The sequence below is a fragment of the Misgurnus anguillicaudatus genome, chromosome 14, assembly GCF_027580225.2.
Source record: "Misgurnus anguillicaudatus chromosome 14, ASM2758022v2, whole genome shotgun sequence".
NCBI lineage: Eukaryota > Metazoa > Chordata > Actinopteri > Cypriniformes > Cobitidae > Misgurnus > Misgurnus anguillicaudatus.
This window is the reverse complement of record NC_073350.2, coordinates 18,334,499-18,361,048: the sequence shown is the minus strand read 5'-3', so window position 1 is coordinate 18,361,048 and position 26,550 is coordinate 18,334,499. Positions and strand designations below refer to the sequence as shown.

The 26,550-nt window shown below is 38.5% G+C and overlaps 1 protein-coding gene across 4 annotated transcripts in view; it reads right to left on the bottom strand.

Annotated features, from left to right (window-relative positions):
• Nucleotides 1–4,180: 4,180 nt before the first annotated feature.
• prickle2b (prickle homolog 2b) overlaps nt 4,181–26,550 on the bottom strand; it is a 100,956-nt gene continuing 78,586 nt past the window's right edge. For 3 of the 4 annotated variants that reach the window (XM_055184203.2, XM_055184202.2, XM_055184205.2), the window contains 7 exons: nt 18,156–18,339; nt 12,209–12,322; nt 11,969–12,106; nt 10,040–10,243; nt 7,073–7,259; nt 5,691–6,521; nt 4,181–5,613 (listed from right to left, as the gene is read on the bottom strand). In XM_055184203.2, coding sequence (XP_055040178.1) covers nt 4,718–5,613; nt 5,691–6,521; nt 7,073–7,259; nt 10,040–10,243; nt 11,969–12,106; nt 12,209–12,322; nt 18,156–18,339 — 2,554 coding nt within the window. In that variant the 3' untranslated portion in view covers nt 4,181–4,717. Of the gene's footprint in view, nt 5,614–5,690; nt 6,522–7,072; nt 7,260–10,039; nt 10,244–11,968; nt 12,107–12,208; nt 12,323–18,155; nt 18,340–23,794; nt 24,215–26,550 lie in introns of those variants that run through there. The other variant, XM_055184204.2, reaches the window with a different exon arrangement.

Below are 26,550 nucleotides of genomic sequence, written 5' to 3'. Positions count from 1 at the left end.
TGCTCCCAGCTCTGGCTCATAGATTAATGCAGTCTTGATTCCCACAGATTAATACAGAGATGAACGTAACGAAGTGACTTTCTGGTTTTATGAGGCATTACTTCAGCAGAAGCGAGTAGTTTTAATTCACTTGAGAGGACTCAAAATATAATTCATAATTTAAAAAATAATTTTGGAAATTATTCCTAATATCTTACTAAGATCTTGCCCTGCATGTCCTACACTGTCAAGAAAAAAGGTACAAGAAGGTGTAAAAGTTGTCACTGTGGCAGTACCTATTGGTACCTCAAACTGGTACATTAGAGGTACATACTGGTACCTCAAAGTAACATATCTGTATCAAAATGGTACATATTAGGATCTTTTTAAAAGGTACCGTCCCAGTGCCAACGTTTGTACATTTTCTTTCTAAAAGTGTGCATTTAACACAAACAGCATCAGTTTTTATTGCTTAACTTGAGTAATCATTCAAGCCAACAGGATGGCAGGAACACTGTTCCATTTGCAATGATTTAAAACCATCAGGGAACATTAGCCACTGGTCTAAACAACAGAAAGATTTGATGCATTTCATTATGACTATAAGTCACGCTTGAGCCGGTTTGCTTTGTCTACAGTAACAGACCTCTGTAGTCCTCTGGGTGCTATTGCCACAAAACTGTATTATGCAATCTGATCTATTTTTCTGTACTTTTCAAAATATAAAAACGGCTTTGTTCGCTCTTCCAGTAAAACTCGATAAATGGTGTAATATTATTCAGATCACGGGCACAGCACAATTACATAGTGAACCGTTATTTCACATAACAGCTGTTACTTTATTGTACTGGAAGACTGAATTGACCAATCAACATCTAAATCCCAAACTAGCCATTACATTTTTATTTCGCAAAATCTTTATACAAAAAGATTGAGAAATGAAGAAAATGAAGTAATTTGTCAAACAATAGCTATAATATCCTTGCTATCACACTGCCAAGTTCCAAAACACAATAGTGAAGACGGCAGAGAGAAAGATTCATAGATGAAACAAACTTTTGGGCTTCTAGCCTGTAGAAAGTCTTTCTTGTGCTGGACTAAGCATTTCATTTCTTTTATCAATAACTTACTTGGACTGTTGGGGTAAAAGGAAAAAAGTTAAAGGGACCGAATTACTGAAAGAAACGCTCCTTGTCACCTGGCCAAAAGTCTAATGTAGATCACATGTTTATGCAGCTGGTTCTGTCATAACACCGCCAACTCAACAAACTCTCAACCTCCCGTGCACCACTAAATACATACGAGGACAAACATTCCTGACAGTAGCGCAAAGCCTCTAATGTTTCTGGCTTGTCAGGGTCATTAATACAGGGCCACTTCCAAACAGGTCTACACTTCAGATAGATTTTCAAACTCATGGGAGTGTGATAATGGCTTGGAGATAAAAACCTGAAAACCACATAAGTATTACTTAGCAGTTATAATAGCATTTGGTGTTGGTATGTTATGTGATATCTGAACGTTTTCGCTTCGCTTTTGCCTTTACGGAGCGGAATGCACTAATACATAGGCCAGATGTACAGAAGCCTTTCCTTTGTGCTATGCTTTAAGTGCAAAACTGATAATAACACAAGTGTTAGGTTATACAATAGACAGTTTCAGTCCTGGATGCTGATCGGTCAATACGGATAAATAGGGGACAAGTACACTTAAAAATATAGAATTTTTACAGTTTAATCAACTTGAATTATAATTAGTTAAAACTTTTTCATCATGTCAAAATATGTGCCTGCTACACATGCGTCAAGAGATTATGATAAAAGACACGTTCACAAAATACTCGCAAGACAACTTAACAATATACTCCAGTGTTTCCCACAGGATTTTGAGAGACTGTGGTGGTGATGACGTCACCCGCTAATTAGCATATATTTGACGTCATCATGCCGTGTTTGCGTTTGATCTAGTGTTGGCACCTGAAATATGTTTCACTTCTACTCTTTGATCTGTATCTGTATTTGATCTGTATTATATATCAAATTACATTTTAAGCCGAATTAAGCTGTTTAAAATAGTGAAATAAAAATGTAAATGGGAATCATGAAAATTCTATTTGTGGGGGCCAGTGTTGATTCTGTGGTGGGCCAGCACAAATAAATCAATGTATGGGAAACACTCTGATTACACATGAGATTATGCAAGTATCTGGCATGAGTGTCTCTTTTATCATTAACCCCTTCGAAGCGTGTGCAGCAGGCAGATATGTTGACATGATGTGTGATGCACATAGGTTGACATGACAAGCCACATATAATAATGCCGGGCTAAATACAAAAAAAAGAAGTCACCGGTCGCCACTGGTGGTAATCGTCCATTACGCCTAATAATGCCCTTTTTGAACTGCATCTTAAACCAGCGGTATCATCATATTGTTGAATATATTATATCTTGAGCTTACACACTCTAAAAAATGTTAAGTTGTTTTAACCCACACTTTCAGAAAAGCAGTGGTACCCTCAAAGGTTAATTTTTGTACCTTTATGGCTATACAAAACATTGAAATGTTGTACCTTATAGGGTACTATATTATACCCCAAGGACCTATTGTGTACCTTAAAGCAGTGGTTCTCAAACTTTTTCAGCGTGCAGTCCGCACTTGTGTACGGTTTATCCCTTCGTGCCCCAAAAAATTATGACATAAAACATTCCAAAACTTAAAATTTGAATTAAACAAAACATATTCAATTATACAATGTAGTGCTGTTGGTAAGTAGCATTATTTATTTAATTACACAAAACTTGAATTTATTTTATAAAATGTCAAAAAACCGGGCCCCCCCTGGCACCATCTCAGGGCCCCCAGTTTGAGAACCACTGCCTTAAGGAACATTTTTGTAAATTAACAGTTAACTGTATCTTTAAGGTACACAACAGGTCCTTAAGATACAGCAATGTACACAATAAGGTACATCATCATTGTATTAAGTTTTGTATACCGATAAAGAGTACCACCCCAGCGACAGAAAAGGTACAATTTTTCTGACAGTGCATAGTTGAGTCAAATATGGACAAACCCAACAGTTGGGTTATTTGAACCTATAGTTGAGTAACAACAAGCCATCATAGGAGCATAGGGGCTTGTTAAAGGGGTGGTTCAATTGTATTTCATGCATTCTGACTTATTAACACAGTTTAAGAGTAGTTTCTTCATGCTAAATGTAGGCAAAGTGTCAAAAAATTTTCTGTACCGAATGCACTTCGCCAGGGTTCCTACAAGTTTCGGAAAGTTTTTTTAGAATACGGGTCCAGCTGACGTTTCAGGGGTTTCTATACATATCACTTCTTTTTATGGGCACTTCCCCCAGAAAACCCCGCCCACCCGTCACACTAGAGCCCACAAACATCACATCACGCGACACAGCTTTGTTTAATTTCAAACTCAACAATGGCACGAAAGAAGAAGTGTGTTTTTGGACGTAAGGAGAAGAAAGCCAGCCTCATGAAAACAATGGATATAGTTTATTATACGGGGTAGCAGCGGAGTTGCGTGTGTGTTTGATGCTCTGGATTTTCCCAACCGGTTCATGAGTTGCATGCGGTAAGTAAGACTTCTGTCTTATGTTGGAAATAGGCACGTGCATATTATAAAATTACACGAACATGTAGTGAATCATAAGTTAAACAGTGTTGTATAGTGTTGCATGACTCGTACTCGCTCCTCCCGCGGTATAACTCCTCCTTTTTCATTTTTTCGTACGTTATCAGAAAGATTAAAGCTAATCTTTCTTTTATAAATCTGATTAAACTAAAGACTCTTCGGAGATATAAAGGATGTAATACTACTCTATTGGTTACTTCATATTAACATAAAAAATGCAAAAACAGCATGTGTTACGTGAGCTTTAATAACCCAACAGTTGGGTTTGTCCATATTTGAGCCAACTATGGATTTATACAACCTAGCATTTTTTGTTTTTTAAATTAAAACTTGATGGTAGTTTAAAATAAATCAAAGATTTTTTCATAAGCACTGTCATTAATCAAGTGTATGTGTAACTGAGACCAGACATTTGGATTCTTTATTGCGCCGTGGTCTTCTGCATTTATGCATCGAGCAGATGGCAAGTGCATTTGCATCTTATCTGAGTCAGAGATCACAGAACGGCCCGATAATGAGAAATCAAAGGCTGTCGATCAAATCTCTCACAGAAATACTCTTTAATTTTCAATACAGGACAAAAATCAGCAAATGAATGCGCATGCCTTTACTATTTTCTCTACATAATGCTTAGTACATAAATGATTCTATTGATACAAAATATAAAAATATGTAGTACATCATTTACAGATAATTTACATTACATCCTTAACTTAGTGAATTTCTTCATTCGATTGCGTATATACATCTTATTACTGACTAGAATTGCGTATTCAGCCCGAAAAGGAAAACATAAGAATAATCGGAACCATACAAAATAAAGAAGTCACTGTGCCTGAATGGATTACATAAACAATTGCACGTAAGCTGTAACAAATGCTGCGGTGTGAAATAAAACGTAACATCCAGAATATTTGGGAAATATCACATGCATATGCAAATCTGAGGTGCGAACAAATTAAATTACTGCGTATTATTCACTGATGGCCTCACGACACTGAAAAGCCTCTTAAACATTTGCTATAAGGACGGATTAAATCTTGTTGTGCAAGACCGTGTAGGACGCAGTAGGCGCGACGTTCAGGAGATAATGCAGTTCTTGCTTTTCCTACGTTTGCGGGTGTGCAACTGTCCGCGGCTCTCAAACTGACCGGACGCGCCCAGACCTGAGGAGTTATATTTGCGTAACAGGTCCTCGCTGGTCATGTACCTCAGCTGGACCGGTCTAGGAATAGGCTCACCCAGAAAATACCCCTCATCTTCTGACTCTGAAGACGAGGAACAGGTCGAGCACCAGTCGTCGTCGTAATCGTATTGGTCCCACGAATACGGCCCCTGGTGCCGGTGTACGGCGGGGTTTTGAAGCGTGAGGTCGGAAGTCGTCCGAGGGCAAGGTCTAAACGGTTGCTGCCTCAGTCTGCTAGCACTACCGCTGCTTTGAAGGCCCCGGTACCCACGAGAAGGAGGAAACTGGTCGTAATCTTCATGTAGGTGAAGTTGAGATCGTCTGGGGGGCGGGCAGCGCTCCGCAGCGAGGTTAAGTGCGTTTTCCGAACGTGAGCGGCGGGAGCGGCGAGATCGGTGGTGGTGGTGACGTCGCCGTGGCTCATCCTGGTTGATGGTTCGACGGCGAGTTCGGTCGCTCATGGGCGGCAGACGGGCGTTGTTGGCGCTATTGACCAAACTTATGCGATCCTCCTCCTGATAGGTGAACCCAGAGGGCAAAGCATTAATTCCAAGACGTTCATGGGAATACTGCCTGGGGAATTTCACCTGCACTGGAACTTCGAGCTCCAGGTAGGGCTGTGCCGAGTTCAGGCTGCGTAGAGATTCAGAGCTATGAAACTGCACGGATGAGTTCAGGGTGCCCATGTTGCTCTTCTCAGAAACATTCATGCCTGAATCTTTGCTCAAATCTGGCATTGAAAAGCGAGACAAGTGCTCCTGACGTTTATTCCCGCCTTCTACAGAGGTACCTGCGGACAAAGTACACATCATTAGCAAACTATATCGTGATGATAGTTTTATTACCAAGCAATATCTTGACAAATACCTGTAGCGTTAGACAAAGCCAGCGACTCCATTGAGCCATGTGGAGTTTGGTCCTGTGCCACGAGCTGTTCGCTAAAGCTAAGTGCACTGATAGGGTTCCTGCTACGGCCCATCTGCTGACCCGCCTCCTTCTCCCTCTGGAACACGTGCAAGCTTACGGAGCGCTTATCTACGAAGCTATTATGTGGAACCTCTTGAAAGCTCATCTGTGTCCTCAGATTGGGTGGGTAATAGTCCTCTGGTCCTGGCTGGAACCAGTTTTCATTCAAAGACTTTCCTTTTAGAGCAGATATTGGGGGTCTTTTGGAAGCCGCGGGCTTTGGATCCGTCGGGTGACCGGGAGACGGATTCGGAGAATAGCAAGTCCGGATGTTGCACTGACTGAGCAGATGAAGAGGGTTGGAAAGTTCATTATGGCTCTCGTGCCCATACACGTCTGCCTGCGGGTTCCAGGATGGAGAGTCTCGGGTCAGGCTAGGGCTTTGACTGGAAAGACTAAGCAAATCCATCTGCATGGACAGTGGATCAACCTCACCGGAGTAACGTCCATCTCCTCCCTGGCTCGTCTCTCCTCCGGCACCAGCAGTGTTCCTGTTGGATTTGGAGCTGCTCCGTCTGGCCTCGCGAGAACGGGCGCTCTGAAAAGCAGAATCTGCCGAATCCGATCCATTCTGGTCTTCGCCGATGCTGCACGCCCGAGAGCAGAAGATCTGACCCTGCTTAGGTAGAAAGGGGCGGCCGAGCAAGGACTTCTTACAGCGGGCGCAGCTGAAACAATCTTCGGTGGCATGCCAGTGTTGGCCATCGTATGTCATCTGGCCTTGATCAATACCTGTAATGCAATCAGAAAATGAGGATTACACGCAGGACAACCCAACATCTGTGAAAAGATTTCAATTGTTTTTATAGAAAACTTGAGTGCAGGATATAAAATAAACATAACCGAAAATACCCGTGGCTTCTTCTCATGAGGTGTACACTTGTTTACTATAAACTGATTATACGGCATGCCGCATACCTCGGAAATACATTATATTTAAATCACAGGTCTTTAAGGAGGTCATAATGGAGACCATCTGTTTCCAAAACCTTCACTAATGCTTCCTGTTTATAATCAGTTTCACAAAATTACTTTCTGCGGTCCTGTGTGGAAAGTAAATTCCACATGGATTGAATTTCAATTAAACGGGCGGCCAGATCTTGGCTGTAAGTTTAAGGCAGACTATCTATAAACTTGCGATCTGGGCTGTGTTTTGTGTTTATGGTGACAGAAATCAGGTCAGTCGTCCCCGAAGCAGGATGCAGCAGATGTTTGTGTTCTGCCGGGGCGACAGGTCAGTGTTGCGTGGATGTTGAGTCAGACGTTGATGGACGGGCTCTTACCGATGTGTTCCCCACAGGAGTCGCAGTACTCCGCGTACAGGGACTCGAAGCAGGTGCAGCAGTACGGCCGACCTTCTTTCATGATGTAACGCTGGCCACCCAGAACGGTCTCGCATTCGAAACAGCAGAAATGCTTCATGTGCCAGTGCCTGCCCTCTGCCTCTGTGCACTCATCTGCAAAGATGATCTGAGAGACAGAAAAGGAGAGTAAGACCGTTTTTCTGCAGAGGCTAGAAGTGACAGAAGCAACAGACTCAGTGAGCTGCAGCACAGCAGTAAATCTATTATCACTATAGAGATGAAGTGCTGTAACCATGGTAATTGTGCAGTGCGATTGTGTCAGCATCCTTTATATAAAATGTGAAGCAGAGAAAGCAGGCTCACTGTGTGCCATCTTAACTAAATGTAAAAAAGACTTTTTCAGCATTTGAACATTTAAAAAATATATATATTGCACTATTTGGGAAAGTAAAAATGTTGAATGTAATAAATGTGAAATGCTTCTATCATAGCACACACCTGTCGATATTTATACTGTTTTGGTAGATATTTGCAGATTTTTATCCTGCGTACATACCAAAAGCTAAGCATTGCGTTCCTTGCTCTAGATTACACGCATGATTTATTTTCGTGTCACGTGAATTTGCATCTATTCGCATCTTTGCATGTAATCTACTTGCGCAAATAGTTAAATTCGCTTCTGGTGTGTACGCAGCATTATACTCTACATACAGCGTTGCAAACGGGTGGAAAGTTTCAGAAACTTTCGATGAGAACTTTAAGGAATAGTCTATCCTTTTTCCATATTAAACTATGCTATTACCTTAACTAAGAAGAGTTGATACATATCTCTATCATCTTATGCACTTCATCGCTGTGGTGCGCGGCGACACTTTGATAGCATTTAGCTTAGCCCCATCCATTCAATGGCACCACCCAGAGACAAAGCCAGAAGCGACCAAACACATCAACGTTTTTCCTATTTAAGACGAGTAGTTATACGAGCAAGTATGGTGGCACAAAATAAAACGTAGCGCTTTTCTAAGCGGATTTAAAAGAGTAACTATATTGTATGGTGGAATAGCACTGATAGCTAAATGCTATCAAAGTGTTGCCGCGCGCCACAGCGCTTACGTGCACGCACTAAGATGATAGAGGGATGTATCAACTCTTCTTAGTTAAGGTAATAACATAGTTTAATATGGAAAAAGGATAGACTATTCCTTAAAAGGCGGGGTGCATGATCTTTAAAAGCCAATGTTGATATTTGAAATCACCTAAACAAACACGCCCCTACCCCAATAGAATCTGGACCTTTTCTTGATAGACCCGCCCCACGCATACGCAACCCAGATAACGATGTCGGTTAGTCGGTTAGTTTCCAAATTGGAAACTTAACAGAAATTTATGGGAATTTACGGGAAATATTTGGAAAAAGTTAGAAATTGTAATATATATATATATTTAATTGTAAGGAAAACTTTAATTGATTATTTCAAATGAGTAACAAAAAAGCATAATAAACACTTATGTTTAATTATTTTTCGTTCTTTATGTTATTTTAAGTTCCCTGTTATTGGCAACTCTGCAATTTTTTCAAATTCCCAGTTTCAAACTCCAATTCACATTAATTCCCATATATTCCTGTTAATTCCCATTGAAAGTTTCCAGCCTTGAAAATTCCCGTCATTTTGCAACCCTATCTACGTAGCAAACAATTTTGGGGATTATCTGCTCACTGACCAGTAATAGGGCTGGGATAAACGACTATTTTTTAAACGATTAATCTAGCGATTATTTTTTCGATACATCGATTAATCTAACGATTCATTTTATCAGTCCGATTCGACTTCGATTCGATTCTCGATTATCTCCCCATTAATTAACTAATAGCAATTTAAAAATGTTGATTTACATATTTGAATGTAAATATTTCAATATATGTTCATTGCTCTTAAAATTTCAAAATAAAAAAAGACTATACAAGTGCAAAATACTGCATTCATAGTCAGAGGTAGCATTCAGTAAAGCGTTTGCAGCTCATACTGTGCAGTTTAGTAACAGTATAAAAATCTCAAGTTCAAATTACTTCATATTACATGCATTTATGAGCAAAACCTCTTCAATGTGCCTTTTGATGGTCAGTGTAACTTTTATAACTTGATTTGTTTAATCCACATTGTTTTCGTGCTGTTCTAGTCCATTTAATGACAGATATAAACACAATTATAGACTTAAGAAGCACATATATTATTAAATCTCTTTCTCTTAAGTTTGTTAAGATATATTAGGACTCATTTACTGCTGGACAGAGAGTGAATGAAAGCGCAGTCTTCTGGCAACAGTGACATATTTCTTTGCTTTCTGTTAAATTGCTCAAAGTCATGACTGTTTAAAACACACTTCACATTCGTGATTTTAAGGTAAAATGACACTTTTTCGAGTCAATCCACGAGCATTTAAACCATAAACAAAGCACTTTCACTTTAATTGAGCATGAGCAGCGCAGCAGAACCGACGCAGAAACGATTGCAGCACTGTTGCTACAGAGCCGCGAGCTCGCGCTGCTCATGCGGCGGGGTGCATGCTTGTTAACATGGGCACTGAAAAAAACACGCGCCGCACGTACTGCTCACACTTGCTGTGTGAAACCGGCTTGGACTGAAGCCACTCGCATTGCTACTATTCTACGGCGCCACCTTTTTGGGTCTGACGTATTCTACGGCGCCGCCTTTTTGGGTCTGACGAATCGACGCGTATATTTTGCGTCGACGTATTTTTTGCGTCGACGTTGTCGACGCGTTGTCCCAGCCCTAACCAGTAATAAAGGAAAGTGCTTAGTAAACCTTTTAAAACTTCAATTCAGTTTGGTTTGGTGATGCTAGTGGTACACGAGTGATGATGTTTCCTTGCAACATAACAGGAAACATTTAAGTGCCCTTTAACAGCAGGGTGCGAGTGGCTGACCTCATCACATGCTGAACAGCGGGGTTTGAGTCTCTCTGCGTGATGGCGCCCACAGAAGATCTTTCCATCCTGATAAAAGTAGATAAGATCCACCAGGAGCTCGTCGCACATGCTGCACACAAAGCATTGTGGGTGCCAGCACAACCCGTGTCCAGCCCGTGATGCAAAGACGGCAATGTCACCTCCGTTTATTTGTCCTCCACACTGAACATAAAAGAAATGAAAGGAGGGAGAGAGAGATAGAGAGAGAGATATATAGGTCATTTAGCAGCAGGGTGAAGGATTAAATCACTAACATGGTGTTAATATTTTATGCAATGGTTCTGGTATACATATATGGGTGATTCTCGCGAAATTAGACTTATGAGGTGTCATGAAACATTTAAAAAAAAAGTAAAGCAAAGTAAGAGTATCAAAATAAAAGCATATAGTTACAAACATCTCTTCATGTAGTATTTTGCACATAAAGTCAAATGACATCATACAAACCAATTTTGTTGTTTTTTCCACATTTAAGGGGGAAATTTTCATTACCACAACGTGTCGGTAATGACTGGATTTTGGTTTTTGACATGGAAATATTTATAATTAAAAAAATCTAAAAAATAAAAAGCTTTAGTGCATGTTATACTATAAACATTTACAGTAAAGAAACATGATTTAGTGATCATTGGTAAATTTAGAGACAATAATAAGGAATAGAAATGTATCCAAGAAAAATGTTCTCATCCTCCGCAACAATTTTCAATCATTGTTTAAGCCCTCAAGGAACTAACATTAAAAAAAAAGGGACATAATTGACTGTGACACTCAAGATGGCTATCAGGTAAGCAGTTCTTATTTTTTCTCTCCAGATAAAAGTTGAAATTTAGTTTTTCATAATACCTAGACAACTTTTTAGTTCTCATTACCGAAACATGAGTTTGTAAATGCATATATTTAATGTAATATGTTGCGGTAATTATAATTTTTTATAATGATAATCTAAAAAATGTAAATTATTTTATATGTTTTAAATCCTCTAAAAAGAATGGTTATAGTAAGTTCAGACCTTAATCTTATATGTGCAAAAAAAATTGGCTTTTTTTAAATTCTGATGCTGAACACGGATTTCATAGAAATGGACACTGGATTTCATGAGAATCACCCATATTCATTATAAGTGTATAAGTATGTAGATATACACACACATCAACACACTGGCAAGACCCATCTGACACTTATAATGAATAACTTGCATAAGTATTTACAGTCTGCACACATGGGATCATCTGAATGGATAATAAGTGGCCACTTTATTCCTTCTGAAAACAGAACATAGCTGACCTTAGCAGATCGCAGTGCCGGTTTCTTCATTAAAGGTCTTATTTAGCATTTTCAAAATCTCACCCCATGCAGAAACTCAGCAAATATTTAATGAGACAGACAGATGTGTGTATCTGTCCACAAACACACACACATACACTTTCATGTCAGCTACCTTCATATTTACTCAAAGACTGCATCTTTTAAACGGCACTGGAGGGGGATAAATGGGTGTTTTGTATCTTTAACTGTGGCAAGGCTGTGGATAAATTTAAATCATGCTAAAAAGCCAAACTGTGTCAGTGTGACATCTGTTCCTGAGAAGTAACAGAAGGAGAGAGAAACCAGGCAGGTGGTCACAGACATGGATATCCAGCTTAGACTCAGCTTACTGGCACTAACATGTCGTCCCAGGTGGGCAAACACGCATACACACACACGCCATAACCGAGAAAATCAAAAATCGACAATAAAAATATGTGACTAGGAACAAAACAACCCTTTTGACTGAAGATGGTATCTTCCTGCAGCTAACCCACCCACATCCTCTCTGAGGACATCCAAATGTCAACATAACATCTCTCTCACTTCCATCCACACATACAAACGAACGCTCACACGCACCTGTTCACAGATGGCTCCAGTCATGGTCACAGGAAAGGGCCTGACGTTACCGCGGCCCAGATTCTCTCTCTTCCTCTGGTTACTGAAGAGCTTCAGCTCTCTCTTCTCCTCATCGTCCAAACCATTACAGTATCGCACCTGCGCAAAGAGAGCATGCGTCAGTGAAATCGCACACATTCAAACTCCTGTAAGCGTCTGCTGAATTTGTAGCTTATTAAGCGAGACACGTGATGTTCTTACCTCATTGTCGTGTGGGGGCAGCTGGTGCAGGAGCTGCTTGATACGATGTTTCTCTCCTGGACTGTTGACGTATGGCACTTTCTCCTCTGGTAAAGAGCTGTAATACTGGTGCACCTGAAACCATAAGTCCAAAGATTAAATCTATACAAGTACTATCTTACCAATTTACACATACAGTACTAAATAACTCCAAGTTCAATCAATCAATCAATCTCCATCCATCCGTCCATCCATCTAGTATCTATCAATCTCTTTCTCTCTATCTCTCCATCCATCCGTCCATCTAGTATCTATCCGTCTGTTGAGCCACCTACCCATCCATCCATCCATCTGTCTGTCCATCTGTCCATCCATCTATCTATTCTGTCTCTCTCTCTATCCTTCCGTCCATCCATCTCTCTCTATCCATCCATCCATCCTATATCTCTCTAGTATCTATCAATCTCTCTCTCTATTCTCTATCACTCTCTATCTGTCCATACATCCGTCCATCTAGTATCTATTCATCCATCTATTCATCTAGTATCTATCCATCCGTCCGTCCATCTCTCTCTCTTCATCTATGAGCTTTCTATCTAATATCTATCCATCCGACCATCCAGCCATCATCTATCTCTCTAGTATCTCTCTCTCTCTCTCTATCAATCTATCCATTTAGAATCTATACATCCATCTATTCATCTAGTATGTATTTGTCTGTCGATCTGTCTATCCATCAACCCATCTCTCTCTATCCATCCATCCATCCACCATCCATCCTCTATTTCTCTAGTATGCATCAATCTCTCTCTCTATTATCTCTCCATCTATCTGTCCATCCATCTGTCCATCTAGTATCTATTCAACCATCTATTCATCTAGTATCTATCCATCTGTCGATCTGTCTATCCATCCGTCCGTCCATCTCTCTCTCTACATCTTTGAGCTTTCTATCTATCTATCTATCTATCTATCTATCTATCTATCTATCTATCTCTCTAGTATCTCTCTATCTATCTATCCATTTAGTATCTATTCATCCATCTATTCATCTAGTAAGTCGATCTGTCTATCCATCCATCCAGCCATCCATCCATCCATCCATCTCTCTCTCTCTCTCTCTCTCTCTCTCTATCTGTCTATCTATCCATCCATCAGTCCATCTAGTATCTATTCATCCATCTATTCATCTAGTATCTATCTGTCTGTTAATCCATCCATTTATCCATCTGTCCATCCATCCATCAATCCCTCTCTCTATCCATCCATCCATGTATCTTTATCTATCTATCTATCTATCTATCTATCTATCTATCTATCTATCTATCTATCTATCTATCTATCTATCTATCTATCTATCTATCTATCTATCTATCTGTCTATCTATCCGTCTATCTATCCATTTGTCCATCCATTCATCTCTTTATCTAACCATCTATGTATCTTTAACTATCTATCTATCTGTCTGTCTGTCTGTCTGTCTGTCTGTCTGTCTGTCTGTCTATTCATCCGTCCATCTATCAATCTATCTCTCTTTCTGTCCATTCATCCATCCATCTAGTATCTATTTATCCATCTAGTATCTATACGTCTGTCGATCTGTCTATCCATCCATCTGTCCATCCATCCATCTCTCTCGCTCTCTATCCATCTGTCCATCAATCCATCTTTACTCATTCATTTATCTAGTATCTATCTTTCTGTTTCTCTATCCATCTGTCCATCCAACCATCATCTATCTATCTAGTATCTATCTATCCGTCCATCCAGCCATCATCTTTCTCTCTCTCCCTCTCTCTGTCTCTCTTCTATCTATCTATCCATTTAGTATCTATTCATCTAGTATGTACTTGTCTGTCGATCTGTTCATCTATCTATCCAACCTTCCATCCATCTCTCTAGTATCTATCTATCCATCCTTCTATCCATCTCTCTAGTATCTATCTATCTATCTGTCTATCCATTCATCCATCCATCTATCTATCTATAAATTGAATTGACAAAAATGTTTAATTTTGGATTGAATTCACAAACTTCCAAGCATTATCGTACATCACATTATTTAGCAGTTTAAAGCATAACACATTTTCTTTAATATTGTGCAGCCCTATTATGAATTATAAAATTATAAACACATTTTTGGGTGAACCATTCCTTAAATTGAATCTGGTGTGCTTATAAGGAAGATAATGTGATTATTTTCCAGCGCTCAACTTAACCATATAAGCTTCCCATTTTTAAAGCCAAATGACTCAAACATTATCCCAGTTGTCTCATCTAATTAAAAAATTGAATTTAATTACAACACACCTTTCATTTTAAAGTGGTGAAATCATGAGAATATGAGTCTGCATTCGGTAATCGTACAATAACTGTTGACAATTACAAAATAAACTAGTGGCTAGAGTATTTCCTTAGAAAGCATACAGACCAGTGAGCTTTAGCAAAACCTATAATACGGTTCAGCATCCTCAGCCCACCCATCCAAACCTATTACATGGATTTAGTGGGCTAATGGCTTAATCTGATATAGGACGGGGGCCCATCTGCCTCGGTCTCAATGCCACAGAAACAGCAAGGAACAAATCTCATAAAACAACAGCTGAACAGCTTTTGAGAGATAGATTGTTACAAAAAAATGAAGCTCCACACAAGTGGCATTGTTAACCTTTCAGTTGAAGTGTAGAAAAAATATGAATAGAATACAGATAAAATACATTTCCTCTCAGTCCCATGAAATTCTTATTTTGGTTTTCTTTAAACGGGGACCAGGAAACATTAACGAAATGCTCCATATCAAAATCATCAGCTGCTTTTGTCAGATGTGGGAGTATTTCCAAAACTCTGTCCATGTCCGGTGCTTAATGCACCTCTCCCTAATAAGAAACTGTCTTTTTAAATATGAGCTGATGCTTCTTTCATTGCTTATGTTGGCTGATGCAGCGTCAGCGAGGGGTTTCTGAAGGACCGGTGCAGAGGTTCTTGAGGGATAGCTGAAAATTTCACAAAACACCAACTGCGGTCTGGCTCTAGTAAATTACAGTACAGTCATCCAATAACAACACCCTCCCCTCAATAAGAAGCTCTCTGGGCCAGCAAACGAACTGTTGTGATACAGTGATCAGAGAACATGGACCCTGAGCTTTCACACAGAGGAACAGCTTGTGGAAATAACTATAATCAGCAGGAAGAGATCTGGCAACCCGCCCCAGTGTCAAGGGATCTGGCAACTGCATGTTGTGTTATATGGAGAAGGGGTGAAGAAACGGCTAGAGCTCTTGATGTGAGGGTGAACTAAACCGAGCCCAAACAGCTGGTTTTCATTGAATAAATAAAGGCAACATCCGAGAAAAATGAGAAGTAGTGTATGCTGAATGATACGGTAAGCACCATAATGCATCGATATAAGATCATGAGACAAAAATATGACAAAACACAGAGGACTCTCACATGAGAATGTAAATTCTTTGCATGCATAGGACTCTGCAAAATGAATTAAGCTTATTTCAGTTCTTCCTGCTTTAGGTTTTAATGGACATATTAAGGTCTATAAATGTTTTTCCATTTCCTTTTCCATGGTTCGAAGCCAGCCAAGTTGGGCCAATCGACATTGAGTAAACGCAGACACATCCACAAACACAGCACAGAGAGATCCACCAATACTAAAGGCTCATTAATACTTCTGCATCGGACCTGCTACACATCAATTTTTATTAATACTTCTGCAATAGCGTTTAATTACACATCTAGTGGCACAAGTAGTGTCCACGGGTATGTTAGTGCTGTAACCCACAGTATTAAGGCAAAAGCCAAAGAAGAAGCAGCTTGTTGTGTACACTGTTGGAGAACCATCAGCATTGATGGTGGTAAATAGACAACGACTTTTGTTGCAGCTTAAGTTAAATATCACTTCTTAACTTGGTTGCAGGTGGGCATGCATGAGTAAATGCACAGATTGCTATTCTGTAGTTACTGCTAAGGTCTGAAGTATAAATCAGGCTTAACCTGACTATAGTCTCTTAATATATACAAATATATACCAATAAACAATACCTTTCTTACTTTTCTTAACTGGTTTATTACATTCAGGGTAAGGAGAAAGCTACAGGGATTAGATGACTCAAAATAATGGGCCATCCTAACTGGATTACTTTAATTCTACTCATGTGAGCATTTGGGAGTGTATGTGAGATTTATAGGACTTTTGGGTACAAACATGCATTGTTGATTGCAAAGACCAGCTTGTCTTGGTTTGGTGGATGTCTTCGCCAAATGATTTACACGTTCAAGAGAATCTGGTACAAAACTAGAAATCGGTTTATCAAATATGTTAAAAAATCTATCAATGAAGTTAACATGATAATTTCCGAAAAGCATGCTACCAAAACTTTATAAAATGCTGAAATGCAGAGCAGATCTTGCCGTATTACGAATGCAAATTTCCTACATTTCCACTCCAAGGCAAAAGAAAGCTAATTCGTCATGGTTTGAGGTAATCACTGTCTCTGGGTGAAATTGCAGACACCAGCTTTCAAAGCACAGAGAAAGGCATAATTAATGGCTTGCTAATAACATGCATGGACACCGAGTTCTTGTATCCCAGCAACTTCTTCCTATCCATCTGCTCTAACACTGCGAAACTGTGTTCGTATTGACCTAAACCAAAGTGTCTACAAACAGACAGCTCTTGGAATGTAGCCTTGAGAATCATTCATTGCTATATAAAGAGGAATTATAATTGTAAACTCTATTGGCAACAGTAATGTATCTACAATGTATAGATATAGCATATTAAAGTAGTCAAATATAAGCCATATAGCTAAAAAAATGTGCCATTCCTAAAGTTATAGGCTAATTTCGGCAGTCAAACGTGAAATAATAATAATATGTATCTGATCTGACGCACATTGACCTCCAGAGACCCACAATGGCGGACAGCCATTGCAGAGGGTGGAGGTGCTTTATTGCTTATTGACCCGTTTGCTGTTTTTTAACAAGAGTTTCTTCAGTTCATCAGCAAATGAAACTCGCATCAATAAATGATTTCACTGGCCAATAAAGAGCTCTGTACACACCGTTGCCTTATAAACCTGAACCATCTGAAGCCAAGCATTGCTATAGTAACAAAAAATCAGTACAGCGGGAATGAGGTGTTATAAAGAGACATTCATCTCAAGGGTCTTTGAAACATATAAAACCTCGCCTACATCTCATGCAGCCGGCCTCACTGTTTCTTTAAACATGGCAATAAAAGGAAAAATTGAAATGCTCAGGTTATGTGCTATAAAGAAAGACTTTCAAAAGGTAACAATCTTATTTCTTTATCTATCTACTCCAGTACCCCCAAAAATATGCATCTTTAAGCCATACATAAATGGATATGTCTTGGCATTATGTAACAAAAAACAATGGGTTTTAAATGAAAAAAGATACCATGTTTCACAAAGACATTTCACAAAAAGTAGTTGGCTGGGTTTCAAATGATAAACCAAGAGATTTAGAGGCGGTTTCCCATACAGGGTTTAGATTAAGCCAGGACTAGGCCTATTAGGATATTCAAGTAGCTCCTACAAATATACCTTACAATAAACATTACTGAAACAAAACTATGGCACTGAAATATTTTAAAATATGTCAGTGCAAGTGGTTTTCATTTAAGACACCCTAAATATATATTTTAGTCTGGAACTAGGCTTACCTTATGCTCCATACTGTTTAAAACTAAGAGCATTTAGACAATTTCTGGGCATTAAATGTAACCCTGTCAATAAAATCCAAGATAAAATCTCAATCTAATTATGAGATTTAAAGCATCGGAGTTTGATTTCAGTCATTGATTTAAATCTTTCACATGATCTTACTCAATCAATATTAAAGATATCAAGGTTATATTTTCACAGAATGTTCTTTAAACTACGTAGGATGTTTTTATGTATAAACCAGTAAGCGTACAGTAATCTTGTGTTACCTGTTCAGGTTTTAGTCCAGGTGGAACCCAGGCATATTCCTCCAGCGCACAGCCCGAGTCATCATCAGATGTAGAGTTCCTCTGGAAGTCGTACATCAGCTTGGTCACCGTCTTCTCCATCTCCAGGGGCATGACTGTCACAACATGGTCCTCACGAGAGCACTTACAATGGAGACAGATCTTCCTAAAGCACAAATATAAACTGTCAAAACGAGCTTCTGGAATCAACTTTTGTGCTTGGAAAGTGTCTTTGGCGAATAGATACAAGCATCTTTCAAATAAACATGAACACAATACAAAAAACAAGCCTGAGCACTGAGATCATTTCATCTTGGTTGATCTAAACCTGCTCATTGTCCACAAAATCATTTATTTCAGAGAACACTGTCAGATTTTTTTTAAAATAAAATTGGCTCAAGTTGTCACTGGGTCCACCTAAAGACTTCATAATACAAAAAGTATACATATCTTTATGTATCCTTATGTATTTACTTATTTATCCATTAATTTCCAATCTCTTTCCACCCCTGTACTAGGTGTATTTGTTTTTATTATTTAGATAATGTGTCTGATGTAATTAAAATGTAATTATTGTCAAGGCTGTTGGAATAGGATAAACCGACATGTTAAAAACTAACAGTATACTGTACTGTATGTTGTTTTGTGATTCAAAATTTAAAAAAAGTTCAAAAGTATATCTATACCAAATTGTACATATTAGGATATTAGGAACTTTTTAAAGAGTACTGCCCAAGTCACAGCTAGGGACCATGTATTTTTTGACAGTGTTAGAGTAACACTATATCCCTACATCTTTTTAACCCAGCCAGGACTTGGCGATAAAGATCTGTGAGGGCATAAAAGAGATCCAGGCTTTTTCCTGTCACATAAATATTTGTTGCTAGAAAAGCAATGTATTGTACTTTATGGCAGGGCCAGCGGAAATGGTAGCAGGGCAAGTTCACCTGAACTACAACCTTTAAAAATCTGCTGAGCCCTGTTAACGTTCACTTAAACCAGGCTGAAAACTTCACCCATTAAACCTACACATTTACTAAAAAATACATTGCATAAAGCACACTCAATATTCTTCAACAACTAAATGTCACATTTTTCTACATATTCTTCCATTATGTCCATCAACAAGGCCACATTTGGTTCTAACCCCATAGAGTCCAACAAAAACCCTCAACACGTCCAATGATTCATGCCATGATGAAACACACACTCCACCGGTCAAACATGCTGCGTCTGGTTAGTGTCCAGACAAGTAGACACAGGCGTCACGCTCTGCCAAAACCACACGTACTGAGTAGGCCAGCCAGTTGGTCAGATTAACTAACCTCTTAGACCAGAGAAAGAGAAAACAAGCCGCCCACTTAAGGGCCAATCCCATTAGCTCCTCAGATGCCTGACAGGCTGTAAGGTGTCAAAGACAGAGTCTGGTCACTAACACCATGATTCACTGTTTCACATTGACCAGATGGCCAAACTGTGGGCATGTTTAATCTACAGAGTCATCTACATAAAGAAACTTTAGATACTAAGGTAGTTTGAAAAAAGCAGTTTAGCACAATTCTGTTGGTTAGACTAAGCCTGGGGCTCAAGGATCTGTTTGCCACGAGTCCGGTTGGGGCAGTAGTTCAGGTTTTTACTTGCCTTGCATTTATACTGGCCTCAAAACAAATATAATAAATAACAACAGAAAAAAGGCATTCATAAATTTCACTAGTAAACACATTCAAATGTTTTCTTTACCAAAAAGCTAACTCAATGATAGCTATAGCATATGTTTAATGTTTCAATGACAGAAATAACAATTTTACACAAAAAAGACAAAAACCCCTAAAAAAGTTAGATAATGTTCCTATGGTTATATTTATACTGTGAACAATAATTAAAGAGCTTAAATGCAAAACCCTCTAAGTGCGTCTGATGTTTCCTTTTTATTGTATCAGATTCTTAATGGATTATGCCAACAAAGTGATATTTCTGAATGGCCTGAAGGTGGGATTAAGCGGATTTAAAGCAAAAGTATTTTTGATATATTTGACGTGTAAGTATTTGTTTATATCATTATCTCATTTTTGACAGCTGTGGCATTTAGCAGCTTTTGCACAAGCTCCTTAATTTTAAATGCATAACAAATATGCAAACGTTTAAGTTTGCAAGGCATGAAAACACACGACCAACAAAAAAATTCACTGAAATGCAAAAACATAAGCACTTGGCTGAGAAAGCACCTATACTGACCCAAAATTCATCATTCATGAGATTTATAGTGGCTTTATATTGTTAAGCCCTGAGCCATCAGTAAACCTGCATCAGGGCTCTGCAGGCTAAAGGATGTAGGATATAAAGAGTGACTCATGATATTTCAGCTACAAGTTTGTTATTGTCCTGTAAAACACAATGGTTTACTTATAAATATTTAAGACGTAGAAAACAAAGACTGCCTAGAAAAGGATGAAGTCCTTTAAACCTGCATGAGCTGAACTCTATGTGGTTTAAAAGCAGCACTTTATATCAAAAGGAGCACTCTAAATTCTGCTGGGTTATTTTTAACCCAATGCTGCTAGGTAAATATTGGACTGAACACAAGTTGGGTTATTAAATAAACCTATGCTGGGTTGTCGTTAACTCAACCATGAGTCAAAAACAACCAAGCATTGCGTTGAAAGAACCCAGCATAGGTTTATTTTAGGGATCAACCGATATGGATTTTTTTTTGGATTTTGGTTTCATCAGCCTTAGCCGATGACCGATACAGGCTGCCGATTTTCTTGAGCCGACATTTGGAGCCGATACTGCTTTTGCTCACTCAATTTACATCATAAAAATGACACAATGATGCCAAATGTTACAAGTCTCAATTTAAAAAAGTAACATTTATTGAAAAAAAAAAACTATATTTAACAAATAGTAAAAACAGGTGAGGGTGCTATGGAACCATGAACTGTACTCTCCACAATGACGAGGAACTATCAGCAAAGGATATTGATTTCTAGCACTTTACTACTACAAATATATATAGAGATGAGAAATTAAAACCCGCTTTGTCCAGCTATGATCAACTGTTAGGCCGAGCTTTCGATGTTGTCATGGAAAGGTTGGTTGTTTTTAGTCACATGATCTGCAATCGCTTGAGGCTTCCAGCACTCTGTATGTAAATAATGCAAAAAAATAAAAATAAAACCCGGCGAACACCGATGCCGATACACATAAACCTCGCAAAAACCGGCCCGATATATTTTATATATATAGACATACAGGCCATGCAGTTCGTCTCTGCAGTTTCAACACCATTGAGCAAGGACAATTCACGTGCATTACTTGACAGGGTGGCAACTTCTGAACTTGCATTATTATAAAAACACACACAGCAACATAAAGCTCTTTAAAACCCTATTTGTGAATACAGAATGTTGTTGATCAAGTCTTTCTTGGTGTGTGTTCTTTCTGTACAGCAAATAAAGCACAAAATATAAATGGTGGAAAACCCATTGTAATCCCTACAGAGAATTTTGGTACATTCTTGACAGATATGTAACTTTTTTTTAAATAGACTTATCGAAAGTTGGCCCTGAATGAAAAGCCAGTTTACAAATCCTCTGGATAACTAGGCTGGTTCTGGGGCCACCTGACCCTTAAGGAGGCACTAACATAAAAACTTAAGCAAAATTATAATAGAACAAATCAGGCTATCAATTTATTCAGACCCATAGCATTTGGAAAAGGTGAACCAATTTGGCTGCATTCACGTTGTTGGAAGGTGGTCCACAGAGATGATAGCTGGTCCAGATGAACTGGACAAAAATCAGGTCACTGTGGCTGATCTACATCCCTCTTAACCACACAGGATGGACTGAGTGAAACTCTAAGAGTTTCCATGTTTTATCGTGCTTCGCACATGACTGAAAATTCCAGGCTCAACACCCCTCCACGGTCCATTGATATTGTTCACTCACAATCATCCAAATGTGATCTGAATTAAAAAGGATGCCAGACTGCAGTTAAGCACTCTGATTTCATTACAAATGCCATACTAAGACCCGGCCAATGCGAATTACAAGACTTATGCAGTGAAAAGAAAGAAATTGTCTTACAAATATGGAAGACTGGGAATGTAATCTAGAGATGACACAAAAGGCTGTTATACCCCTAAGGCATCCAAGCAAAACACGGTCCGTGTGATTTATGATCTGATCGGACAATTGCTCATTGTGGGTTAATCATTGCATTTTTAAATTGTTCAGACAACAACAGATGTGGACTTATTGTTAGCTGTAGGGAAACATCTCCTAAACCAGGCCTGTGCCACCACCAGACCCTCTCATCTAATTCTCTTTAACAATAACCCCTGGTTAGAGATAAAGGCATTGTTATTTTCAATATGAATGCCACATTTACCAAAAGGAATAACAGCTTCTATGTGGCTTTTAAAAAAATTAATCTGAGAAATTCCTCTTTCCCTGATGCGGCTCCCAGGCTTTTCCATGGCATCATTCCGAATGAATTAAACCCTTTAAAGGGCAACATACAGTGGAGAAGCTGGTCACAGCTGGATGCTAGTGAGAGCCAGTTCTTCTTCATTTACTTCTATTTATTCACTTATCTTGTGTACTTTGAACTGAATATGCTTCTCCCATGTCAAAATAATGAGAAACAATAACAGAATACAGCAAAAACAGGAGAGAGAGAGAGAGAGAGAGAGAGAGAGAGAGAGAGAGAGAGAGAGAGAGAGAGAGAGAGAATTTAAATCACCTTTCATATAGGCACATGTTATTATAACTTTATTGTGATTATCACATTATTATTTGAGCTTTAGCTTCATGCTGACTAACTTTAAGCTTGAAAAACACAAAATAAAACTGTGCTTTAACCATTACGTCACATTTTCAAGACATGTCTTAAAGGCTGCATGAAAAACAATATAGGCTAACGTAACGTTAAACACAAACCCAGATTAATTGAAACAACGCAACATTCATTCTGTACGGATGATCTGCATCTATATCAACTTTGACGGATGAATAAATCAATGAGTCCAACAGAAAGAAATCAGTTTAATGGAGATGGCTTCAAAGAGATGGGGGTGATGGAAGAAACGATATCGATTTAATCGAAATAATGCAGTAAAATAAGATTGATATGGACGCATCCACAACGCAAAAAAAAAAAAAAAACTAAAAGACGAAACGCTCTCATTATAATGAACCAAGCGCGAGCGCAGACGTGTGAACGAGAAACCTCGCAAAGGCTTTCTGTTCCTTTCCTGCGCATAAATCGTCACTTTGTTCCTTCACATGTTAATCTCAAGTCAAAACAAAACCAAACAAAGACTTAATCAGACTAACCGACAGACCAGCTAGAGTTTGGTGGTTAACATAACTATGGTGAGAAAGTTGCATACAATCCGGAGTTTCGCAGTCATCGGGGCACGACTAACGTTATGTGAAATGAGGTAAAATTTAAAAGCGCCATCAAACATTGCTTTTTTAAAAAACACTGTTTAATTGCAGTTAAAACTGTATGTAGGTTTGAATTATAAGATGAAGTTTGATGAATAGGAAACATGCAAATGCAAACGGCTGACCCATTTTAAGTATCAGAGAACGAGGAAAGACTCGAGCACTCACCTTTCACCGTGAACGACGATGAGAAAGCTTGATGTTGCCCAATGTGAAAAGATTTAAGCAGGATATATTCATTTCCAGTTTTTCCGTTAAAAAGACGAACGCGTGCACTTCCAGTTCTCCGCAAACAAGCTCGACTCAATGCGCGCTACCGTGAACGAATCCTCCGTCCAGCCTGAGCTCGCGCAAAGGTATCGTCCGAGAAAGACATGCCTCAATCTCTCTCTCTTTAATAATTCGTGTAAGATAAACGGATCGCGCTTGATTCTCCGAGATAGATCCGCCAGCAAAATTTAGGACAACATTACACAACGACACGGCGTCAAGCCATTACCAGACTGCGGATCCCGTCAATAAACACACTGTGTGAGAGCTCAGTGAACCGTGGCGTGGACTCGCACTGCCCACTCGAGCTCGTGAATGGTAATGAGCGTCCGTGATGTCAGCAAGTCAACGTAGCTACATTAGTTTAATTAAAGACATGAATAGCTACTGCTGTTGGAATCATTTATATGCAAATCACCCACTTTCTCTCTAACTGACTCCCACTTGAAAAAATACTGTTGTATACTTTAACACTTACTATAGTAAACTTAGCCTTACCATGGTAAACATTAAAGTATAGCTACTACAGTATTTGCTACAGTTTATCTATTTACTATAGTTAGGCTAATATTACATAATATTACACATACATTGTAAAACTTAGTAGGCCTAATTATTACTATAGTATACCACACTTTATTACTGTTTACTATAGTATTATAACAGGGGTCTCCAGCCTTTTTGTGAGCAAGGGCTACCACAATGGATAAAACAATCTGAAGGGCTTCTTTTTGATAGTCTATTCAAAACTTTTTTGTTTTACTTGTTTATTTTATTTTATTTACTTGTTAAAATGTTTTATCATTGTTAAAAATGTTAAAAGAAGCCAAGGTCATATATATATATATATATATATATATATATATATATATATATATATATATATATATTTAATAAATGAAGAGTTTCGTTGCAAAACGAGATAAATCCATTTTTTAACATTTTTGTCAAAACATGTTTATTATTATGTTTTCATTTTATTATTTTTTTTTATGGTGCTAGTTAGCTGTATTTTTTAATTTATGTAGGTTTAAATCAAAACAAACCAACTGCAGTTGAATTGAAATTAATTGGAATGCACAACCAAAAAACAAGATTTCTGAACAATTAAAAAAACGGTGGTTATCTCGTTTTGCAACGAAACTCTTCAAATAAATCTTAAAATTAAGGCTATTAATAGAATGTGTTTTGGCGGGCTACTTACAGACTCCGTGCGGGCAACCTGGTGCACGCGGGCACCACGTTGGAGACCACTGGTATATAGGTTAAATAAATATTATGTTTATTTCAACAATAAGCTGTAGTTTTCCATACAGGGTTTAGATTCAGGACTAGACCTTAGTTATATTAGGACATTTAAGTCGTTTTTACAAACAAACCTTGCAAAAACAATACTGGTGTGCATCTCGAGACAAATCATTGGCATTGATATATGTTCAGATATGTCAGTGTTTTTAAATTAAAGTATTAGTCCATTTTCTTAAAAAAAATCCAGCTAATTTACTCACCACCATGTCATCCAAAATAATGATGTCTTTCTTTGTTCAGTCGAGAAGAAATTATGTTTTTTTGAGGAAAACATTCCAGGATTTTTCTCATTTTAATGGACTTTAATGGACACCAACACGTAACAGTTTTAATGCAGTTCCAACAGAGTTTCAAAGGACTCTAAACAATCCCAAACGAGGCATAAGGGTCTTATCTAGCGAAACTATTGTCATTTTTGGCAAGAAAAATAAAAAAATGCACTTTTAAACCACAACTTCTCATCTATCTCCGGTCATGCGACGCGCCAGCGCGACCTCACGCAATACGTCATCACGTCAAGAGGTCACGGTTGACGTATGTGAAACTACGCCCCAGTGTTTACAAGTGTGGAGAAAGAGGACCGTTCTGATGTTGTTGTATGTGCAATGATACTAATTAATGTCTTTGTGTCAGTTTATTGTTTAAAATCGTCATATGTGTAACATGTGACCTATCCACGGCATTACGCAATTACGTGAGGTCGCGCTGGTGCGTCACAGGACCGGAGATAAACGAGAAGTTGTCGTTTAAAAGTGCATATTTTTTATTTTTCTTGTAAAAACTGACAATCGTTTCGCTAGATCAGTGGTTCTCAAACTTTTTCAGCGTGCGGCCCCCCTTGTATATGGTGCATTCCTTCGCGGCCCCCCAAATTTGTTCTAAAACGTAACATTTTAATAAGACAAAACATATTAAAGTATGCAAAGTAGTGCTGTTGGTTAGTAGCCTTATTTTTTTTTTAGGTTTAATTACACAGAATTCATGATAAATTAATGTATTTTATGAAATGTCATAAAACTGCCCCAGTTTGAGAACCACTGCGCTAGATAAGACCCTTATGCCTCATTTGGGAGTCCCTTGAAACTGCAATTTTAAACTACACTAAAACTGCTAAGTGTTGGGGTCCACCAAAGTCCATTAAAACGAGAAAAATCCTGGAATGCTTTCCTCAAAAAACACAACCTCTTCTCGACCGAACAAAGAAAGACATCAACATCCCGGATGACACGGTGGCGAGCAAATTATCTGGATTTTTTTTTAAATGGACTAATCCTTTAAGGCAGCTCAAACATGCATTATAATCTGAAACTAAGATAATTTGTGTGTTAGTTATTAACGATTTACTA